This window comes from Gossypium raimondii, chromosome 3, assembly GCF_025698545.1.
Source record: "Gossypium raimondii isolate GPD5lz chromosome 3, ASM2569854v1, whole genome shotgun sequence".
Taxonomy (NCBI): Eukaryota; Viridiplantae; Streptophyta; class Magnoliopsida; order Malvales; family Malvaceae; genus Gossypium; species Gossypium raimondii.
This window is the reverse complement of record NC_068567.1, coordinates 17,431,489-17,441,265: the sequence shown is the minus strand read 5'-3', so window position 1 is coordinate 17,441,265 and position 9,777 is coordinate 17,431,489. Positions and strand designations below refer to the sequence as shown.

At 33.5% G+C, this 9,777-nt stretch overlaps 1 protein-coding gene and 1 pseudogene across 1 annotated transcript; one reads left to right on the top strand and one right to left on the bottom strand.

Annotated features, from left to right (window-relative positions):
- The first annotated feature begins 2,798 nt into the window (after nt 1-2,798).
- Nucleotides 2,799-7,217, top strand: LOC105797340 (26S proteasome non-ATPase regulatory subunit 14 homolog; annotated as a pseudogene).
- An 874-nt stretch (nt 7,218-8,091) lies between these two features.
- LOC105797339 (probable carboxylesterase 2) lies at nt 8,092-9,462 on the bottom strand. Its single transcript, XM_012627327.2, has one exon. It carries the CDS (start codon nt 9,249-9,251, stop codon nt 8,265-8,267), a length of 987 nt encoding a protein of 328 aa, XP_012482781.1. The 5' UTR covers nt 9,252-9,462; the 3' UTR covers nt 8,092-8,264.
- Nucleotides 9,463-9,777: the final 315 nt, after the last annotated feature.

Here is a 9,777-nt window from a genome sequence, read left to right as displayed (position 1 = left end):
AAAATCCCACTAACTAATGTCCTTACTTGTCCATGCATTAATTCCATAGTCCAATTGCATCATAAGGACCTCATACTTAAAAAGCCATGTCAATTCTGTACTTTAACAAATGGCACATAACTTTTGCATTTTCTACAATTAAATTCTTTTTCACAAATCGGCACACAAACAATAAAATTAATTCATGAAATTTTCACATGTTAAATATGACTCATATTTTCAGTCAAATTTGAGAAAATAATCTTTTAGTTAAACTCTATTTATTGGTTTCAGTCAAACACTGATTAGTTTAGATTATTTTATTATTATTTGACATATGAATTTAGCCTATAAATAGGCTCTTTTACAACCTTAGAAAAAACACCCATTAGATTAGAACTCATAACACATTCAGAGAATTTTGTGCTTACGTTTTGAGGGTTCTTTATTTTTCGGGTTTTCGGGGTTTAGTTTTATCTCCATCTTTTGTACTCTTCATTCTTTTGCTATTATAGTAAAATTATCTTTGCCCGTGGTTTTTTATCCTCTTTGGAGGGGTTTTTCCACGTTAAATTTGTATGGTTCTCTACATACAGTTCAGTTGAAGGTGGAGTCGTGCGCATGGGAAATGATTCATCTAGTAAGGTAATTGGTATTGGTACTGTTAAAATTAGGATACACGATGGGACGATTAGGACACTCTCAGATGTCAGGTATGTACCTGATTTACGAAAGAATCTCATCTCCTTGAGTATTTTAGACTTCAAAAGGATGCAGAATCAACATCGAGTCAAGCGGCATTAAAGTATCTCGTGCAGCTCTCGTTTTGTTAAAAGGTAAAAGAACTGCTAGTCTTTATATTCTGGAAGGTTCTCGGTGGACCGGTGAAATCGAGCGTCCCTCGTCTGAATTCTGAGTCGAAGTCAACTCGTTTGGAGCGAGGCAACTTGGTCATAGGAGGAAAAATGTATGACCGTTTCGTTGAAGAGAGTTCTCTTTTGGATGCGAGTTTTGAAAAGTTAGAACCTTGTGTTCGTGAAAATCGAGACCGGGTTAGTTTTGATTTGGCGATGTACAAGTCGAAGGCTAGAAGTCTTCCAGTTTCTAAGCACAGATTCGACTCAGTTAATTCCCTGCATAGTTCAAAATAGGCTTGTGGCGGGCTTTGGCAAAGATTGCGTTGTGGAAATATGAGTCAAGGTGGAGATTTGTTAAATATGACTCCTATTTTTAGTCAAATTTGAGAAATAATCTTTTAGTTAAACTCTGTTTATTTGTTTCAGTCAAACACTGATTAGTTTAGATTATTTTATTATTATTTGACATATGAATTTAGCCTATAAATAGGCTCTTTTACAACCTTAGAAAAAACACCCATTAGATTAGAACTCATAACACATTCAGAGAATTTTGTGTTTACATTTTGAGGGTTCTTTGTTTTTCGGGTTTTCGGGGTTTAGTTTTATCTCCATCTTTTGTACTCTTCATTCTTTTGCCATTATAGTAAAATGATCTTTGCCCGTGGTTTTTATCCTCTTTAAAGGGGTTTTTCCACGTTAAATTTGTGTGTTCATCTTCTCAATTTCTTCTGCTATTTTACTTGTTTGTTGCTTAATCGCGACAATCCCTAACATCACACATATAAATTAACATGTTGTAGACACCAAAAATAATATTAAATTTTTTTACTCAGATTTGTGGTCCCGAAACCACTGTTCCGATTAAACTAAAACTGGACTGTTACAACTTATTTTGCGGGCTTATAAGTAGCATGGACGTTCACCCTTACACACATACAATTGATTTATGTTTTTTTTGAGTTAATAATAATTTTCTTTGAGTTTTTCTTCAAGAATTGCTGTTGAGTTTCTTTTAGAAGCTGTTTTAACAATTTTTCAGGTTGTGGTAATCATCTTCAAGCTTTTTCTTGCCAAGATCTCTTTCTTAGAGGGGGAATTAGAGCCATTGAGAGGAGTTGTGGATTCTTATTATTTCCAAGGCTTCTTAGGATGTCATATTCTCTTTTCTATCCTTAATTTATCGTTTCTTGCTTATTTAAGTTAGTTCTTACTGTTTTGGCTTGCTGATTTTATTTATTTTCGTTCTAGGTTAAAGTTGCTTCAAGAAAGACGTTCTCTTATCTTGTTCCATCAAGAAACAAATCAAAATTAGGAGTTTAAATCTTTCTTATTGTTTCAAGCATTTTTGCACAAAACAGTTTGCTTTTGTCTTTAAAATCACTTCTTACAAATCTGTTTGTGTTTTATTTTTCCAGATCTGGTTGGGGCGTTTTCTTCAGTTCTAAAAACGATTTCTTTCCATCCAAGAAACCCTAATTTGTTCTCTTTTGGACTCTCTACAAGTCGATTCATCTTTCTTTTGTTTTAATTTCGTTTGACTCTCTTTTGTGACAACTAATCTGTTTTCGTTATTTCTCATTTCAGTTTACGTTCGTCTAGAGATCTAAGATAAATTTGTGACTTTGACAAATTTTACGATCCGCTTCCACATTCATCCACATCATTCTTTATCAGTGTCTCACTTATCATGCAAAATAAAAAAAAATGAAAAAGTAACATGTGTCGCAGTTAGATAGTGATATATGTCCCCGATGAACATATAACAAAAAGTTGAAAGAGAGAATGAAACAATAAAGAAAAACCAAAAGTTAACTAAAGTGCTTGATTGAAACAAGATGATAATTTAAGGATTTAATTAAAATATTTTAAAATTTAAGAACTAATTTAAAATTTCACCATTAATTATCTTATTATATTATTTTAATAATGAAGAGGATTACTTAAGCGGATTTGGGGTTATAGATAGAAAGTATATCTCCCAACAGTTTTATCTTTAGTTCTCGAATTGAAACCTTTATCATTTTCTTATACACAATTTTATGAATTTAAATCCAAGTATTACAAAAATATCCGATAAGCTGTGAATCAGCCAAGGAAAAAGAAACAAAAGATTTAGAGGTCCTTGTCCTGCTACTAAGTAAAGGTTCCCAAAAGTCCGATTTACAAGTCAAGCATGGACAGATTTAAGAGGATGTTCGCCGGTGCAGGAGGCGCGTTGGGTCACCCGCCACCGGATTCCCCGACTCTCGACTCGTCGGAGCAAGTCTACATACCTCTCTCGCCCTCCTCAAAATGCTCAAGCACGGTGAATTTCTCTCTCCTCTTCTCAACTTCTGCTTTTTTAAACTATTTTTTTTTCATTTGCTTAGCTGATTATGGATTCGCTGCCTTGTAGTTTCGTCTAGAAATATAACAAACAATCGATGGATTTATTTTACTTTGGTTTTTCAGTTTAGGGTTTAATAATAAAAAATTAATATTCCGATCTGCTTTCCTTTACTTGCCTATTGGAACACATGAGCTGTTTTTCAATTTCAAATTTTGGGATGTAGAGTTTAAAATTGTAGTCATGTTTCTGTTTTTGGTTAATGTGAATATTTTATAGGAAGAGCTGGAGTTCCCATGGAAGTTATGGGTTTGATGTTGGGAGAGTTCGTCGATGAGTACACTGTGCGTGTTGTTGAAGTCTTTGCAATGCCACAGAGCGGTACAGGTGTAAGTGTGGAAGCAGTGGATCATGTTTTTCAAACAAATATGCTTGACATGCTCAAACAAACAGGAAGGTATTAATTGTTCTCTAGTTTATTCATATTAACTCATTTTAGTTCGTGGAAAAACTCAAGCATTGAAGAGAGAGCATTTGTATGGCAAGTTTAGATGGTTTTGCGCTTCTTGATGACCTCTATCTCCAGATTGTGAGCTGCTGTTTGGTTTTGCAGGCCAGAGATGGTGGTGGGTTGGTACCATTCACATCCTGGATTTGGCTGTTGGCTTTCTGGTGTAGACATAAACACACAACAGGTGGTGCATAACCTTTTTGCATAGTGTAAAGCATAAACGTACTACCAACTTGCTATGTTACTATAACTTAGAATATATTCTTATCAGTCATGAGCTTTATGTCTTTTGTTGGAGAAATTATTAGTTAGGCCCTTCTTACCATGTCAGCCATGGTTCCTTCCAATAATATAATGCCAAGTAAGGTTATTTTTACATGTAATTTATTTACTAATAATTTCTCTCAAAATTCAGAAATTTTGCATATTCCTACCCATGAGCTTCCCTTCTCTCTGACCTTGCTATGCTACCAAACCCCTATGCAATTTTTAAAAAAATCACTGCATTTTTTTATAACACATTACCCATCAATCATCCATTTCTCCATACATAATGCACAAAATCAATGCTTAAATTGATGAAGAATTGGCAAGAACTAATGGACGATGAATTCCATCCATTGATTTTGATACTAATTTTACTGCACCTACAACATTTTCTCTCCTTAAATCTCTTTTCCTTTTATGGGTTCTCTTTGGTTTTTCATTCTCTCTCTCTCTCTCTCTCTCTCTCTCTCTCTCTCTCGGTTTTTGTTAAAGAAAGATACCAAGAGCAGATTACCAGGGTTCTCTTTGGTTTTTAATTTTCTCTTTTTTGTTTTTTGTTAAAGAAGGACACTGAGAACAGATTGCCAGAGTTTTAATCTTTAATGTATGGGGATATGAAGGATTAATGGGTATTTGTTGCTTTGTTTTGATATACTTTGAAGGTTGGGATGAACTCCTTTAGTCCAAACTGGAAAAAAAAATGGATGAATTCCTTTATCCGTGCTTTATGGTGAGTCGTTGTCCATTACACTTTGCCAATTTCTCTTCATTTTAAGCATTTGATGGGTAAGGGTGTAGAGATGCAGTGATAAATTATAGAAGTGAAAAGTTAATTGAGGTTGGGTTTTTCAAAAATGCAGTTAATTTTTTTTTTTTGTAATATTGCAGAGGGGTTTGGAAGTAAAATTTTTGAATTTTGAGAGAAGTTATTAGTAAAAATGGCAAGTAGTAATATCTTTGCGTGGCATTATATTATTGGAGACCATGGTTGATAAAGTAGGAAGGGCCCACCTTATAATTTCTCCTTCTGATGGTGTTAGGGCTAATTTTTTATTACTTAAAAAAAATACTTTTGAAAGAAAAGCTGTGAAGAACAAGTTGCTTTTAACTAAAATTTTTAGCTTTTCAGAACTGCTTTTGAAAAGCACTTCTGAAAAGGAGAAGATAAAAATTTTAGCTTTTTCTTTTCCAAAAACACTTTTGGTGCTTAATTACTTTTTCACCCCTCCAAATAACATGGTATTTTTATTTTTTTCTTGGTGCTTAATTACAATTGTGTTAAAATCATTAATTAAAAATAAAAATATTTTTTAAAATACTAATTACAAATATTTAATGGTTATATTTAAATATTTAAAATATAGTTTATATATTCTAATTAAATTTTATAAAATTAATATTTATTGCTTAAAATATTTAAAATTTATATTTCATATATTAAAATATTAACAACAAGTTATAACAATTTTTTATATTCTTACTAAAATATAATAATATTAACTAATTTAAATATTATTTAAATACATATTTGTTACTTGATAATAACATGTCTAAAATGGACATTTTATTTTTAAAAAGCACTTTTTGACAGCAATTATAAACACTCAAATTTTAAACTAAACTTTTTAAAAGTACTCTTAAAAGTATTTTTCCACAGCACTTTTCAAAAGTAATGAAGAACTAGCCTTTAGTATACAACTCATTAGTCACATCATTCTTTTTTGACAAAGAAATATTCAACTCATTACTATTGCTTATGATTCTTGTTTATCTACTTTTCAATTATTTCTCTTTCTATCAAGGGTTGGTGATTACTTGACAATCATATCCTTAATTGTTACTACTATTAGGGCACAATGGTTCCAGTCTTGTAATGTATAGGGGAGGACTGATGTGAGTTTGAATAATGTGCCGTATTAATGTGTAATTAATGTTCTTTTATAACCTACCTCTCTTCTCCTTCCCGGAAAACTTTTGATGCTTTTTTTTCTGTCCTCTGTCAATTAGTTTATCTTTTCCTTTTTGATGTTCTAAGTGAAGATCATTTATGGTTTTTGTTTTCCTTTTAACTGTTTTGATGAATGAAAGCTAGTCTATCTGTTGTTAAAATCTGTTACTGCTTGCAGAGTTTTGAAGCTTTGAATCAAAGGGCTGTAGCAGTGGTGGTGGACCCAATTCAGAGTGTTAAAGGGAAGTTGGTGATCGATGCATTCCGTTTGATCAACCGACAAACCATGATGCTTGGCCAAGAACCACGCCAGACAAGATCCAATCTTGGGCATCTTAATAAGCCTTCTATCCAAGTAAGTGCCAAAAGCGCACTCTGGCTGTTATCATTTATCAAATAGCTTCTTTTATATGGGGAATGTCTCATCTGATTTTAAACTGTTGATGCGTGTTGCATTTCTTCATGTTGTCCCTTACTGATGCGAGGTGCTTGATGAGGACCCTTGGTTTGAAAGGGAAGAAAACCATTAATAATCCCTTACTGTGTCAATTTTAGTAATGCCCATAAAAAGGAGCCGCGGTCTCATGTATGTGGGCTATGGTTTTATGTTTCTCAAAGAGTTCAAATATGAATGGGAAATTTATATCCTTAATATAATGAAAATTATATTCCATAAGGTAGTTTATGATGTTGATTGAATTTATTATGTGCAGGAAATGCTAAATTTAGCTATAAAATACAATAAGGCTGTCCAAGAGGAAGATGAATTGCCTCCTGAGAAGTGGGCAATCGCAAATGTTGGGAGGCAAGATGCCAAGAAGCATTTAGAGGAACATGTTTCGAACTTGATGTCCTCGAACATAGTTCAAACTTTGGGAACTATGCTCGACACAGTCGTGTTCTAGACGCTCCTTGAACACTTTCCAAGTTCAGGAATTGCATCCATGTTGATATCATAGGACAAATTGTCGGTCAAGCGCCAAGTGATTATCAAGTTGCCTTGTTAAATTCGAGATGCCTCTCATTCGCCCTGTGTACGTAGGTGTGGAAGGATGTTTCATTTGGCTGTTAGGCATGGTTAATGTGTTCGTACTTATTTTCCCTGTTATGAGATTCTTCAGGTGAAATGGCAGCTTGGAAATAAGAAATAAAAAAAGGACAAATATTAAATTTATATATGAATTTTGATTTAATGTGTAATTTGATACATGAATTTTGATTTGGTGTAATTGTACACATGAAACTTGAATTGTAGTTGATATGTATACATGAAATTTGGATTCAATTGTACATATTTAAATAAATGAATATATATAAATTTATTTTATAATAAATTAATATAATTGTTTGGAATGCAATAAATCAAAGTAAAATGATACTAATTTAAAATATTAGTGATTTTGAAACTTGAATTAAATTAAAATTTCATGTAAAATCGTATAAACTTAAAATTCATGTATGACATTGCAAATTGAATCAAAATTTATTTATAATTTTGATATTTATCTAAAAATAAATACACATGAGAATAGATGGAGTGATGAATCTATAACAAACATATTTGATGTCTACATATTTATCTAAAAGTATGAAGGAGTATTTATACTAGAAGTTGGATTGCATGTTGTCTTCTCTACTAAAAAATGGACAAATTAGTCCATGTACATTAGATGAAAGAGCAATCATGTTCTGTTAAAATTTCATCAATTTTTACTATTAAAAAGTGGTCCATATATGTTAGATTGAGATACACATGACGTAATTGTTTGGTTATTCTATCAATCGCTAGTTTTTAACCGTGAAATAGATGAATTTTTTATAGAAAAATAATTTACTCTTTAATCTAATGTCTAGGAACTAATTTACTCATTTTGAAGTAAAAAATCAAATGCAAACCAATTCTTAATATAACAATCTCTATGGTATTTTTACTTGAATTAACTGCATTAAAATGTGTTAAATTTTAGATTCAGTATTTTTGTTTTTCTGAATGCTTTATGTTAAAAAATAATATTATAAGAAAGCAGAGAAACCTAATAAATTAATGAGTACACAACTTTTAGATATTAACAACCAAAAAAAGAAAGTTCACACAAAATTATAATTATAGGAATTGATTTAAGAAGTCACATTATTTAATAATTTTGTCAAATTAAGCTGGATTTTTTTTGCAGAGATCCAAAGTGCCATTGAACGGTTTTAGGTTAGAGTGATCACATTACAACAAAAAGAAAAAAAGAAGTAGAACCACATTGAATAAAGCGAACAAAGGTTTTAAGAAAAGGTAAAATGGAAAAGAAATCTTTGACAAACACATGATACATTTGGGATGGAAAATGAAATTATTTTATTACAAAACAACCCCATAGTTTTTCACTCAACAATGCCCTTCCCTGAACCTTGGTTGAGGAAAGCTGCCAAGCGTTTCATCAAGCTCTTGGCCTTGTCACAATCAGGGTTAAATATATGGAACACATGATCCTCACCTTCATTCTCCATTATCTCTGCCTTCCCTCTCCACCCTGATTTCACCAACTTATCATAATAAAACCTCCCTCTATCTCTCAATATATCCTTCTCTGCAACAATAACAAGGATTCCATGGCATGCCAACCCTGCAAGATCCGGGGATCCATCCACAAACGGGTTGATAAACGGATCATCACACCCTTTATCAGATGGACAAACGTATAACCACCACTTATCTACCAGTTCTTTCCTCAACCCGTCAGCAGTCTCTGATCCAATCGGGTTGGTTCCCCAAAAGTAAGGATGAATCATTCCAATGCCAAGAATCTTGAAGCTTTGACCCAGATCCGATTCCTTGATCCGAAAAGCTAAGTGGTGTGCAATGTTTGCACCAGCACTGTCACCAACCAAAAACACCTGGTCAAGGTCCACATAGTCCTTGATCCAACCCTCATGGTGGTGGCCATCTTCTTCCTTATGGGAAGCCACCCATTGAAGTGCAGCCCATGAATCTTGATATGCGGTAGGAAGAGGGTGCTCAGGGACTAACCTATAGTCGACAGAAAGAGCTACTATATTGGCCTCGGCAACCAGCTTGTTGAGGCTGTTATGATAGTTTGGAAAAGCTGGCGAAGCTACGCAGAAGGCTCCGCCATGAAAGTACACTACAAAGGGTAGCTTTTGATCTTTAATAACAAAGTTGGGTCGGTAAATCCGTGCTGAGACGCCAGTTTGGGGTACGATAAGGATATCTTTGGATAAGACGTTGGTTTGGGGATCAAGCCCTGGGGGAACTACTTCTACTCCTGCGATCCTCTCCAGGGTTCCATCTTTGTAGACTTTAAGGTAAGGAAACAAATCAAGAGCAACTTCGGAAGTATCGGATCCCATGTTTTATCGGAAAACTGTGAAGACAAAAAAGCGCAACACAACTCTGAGATTCTGAAAAATTAAGACAGGCAGAGTGAGGAAAAAGGGGGGAAGAAATTTTATCATATATGATTGAGGAAAAATGGGAGAGACGATTTGCACCAACTAACAGACAGCTCTTTGTAACAACACAAAGATTGTTTGGTGCATTACACTCATTTTTATAGAGATAGATTAGCTTCGACGACAAGCTCCAAACAAACAAACAAAAAAAAGATTTTGTTAGGGAAGGCTACGATCATTTTATTTTCAATCAACCAAAACTCTTGGAGTTCATCATGGTCATTGCCAATGGCCTGAAGACCGAGTCTTCCCCCCCCCCCCCCAAGTTTGGACATTATCAATTGTCTACGTCTATCATTAATCCATGGGGATTTTATTACTTAACAAATAAATAATCATGGGCCATGCATGAATACAGCAAGCATCTTTGTCTTTTATATATATATATATATATATTATGATTATTGTTATGACATACTCATAA

What these genes read in the sequence shown, in the direction of transcription:
- LOC105797339 (XM_012627327.2), bottom strand. Translation starts at nt 9,251, where the DNA reads ATGGGATCCGATACTTCCGAAGTTGCTCTTGATTTGTTTCCTTACCTT.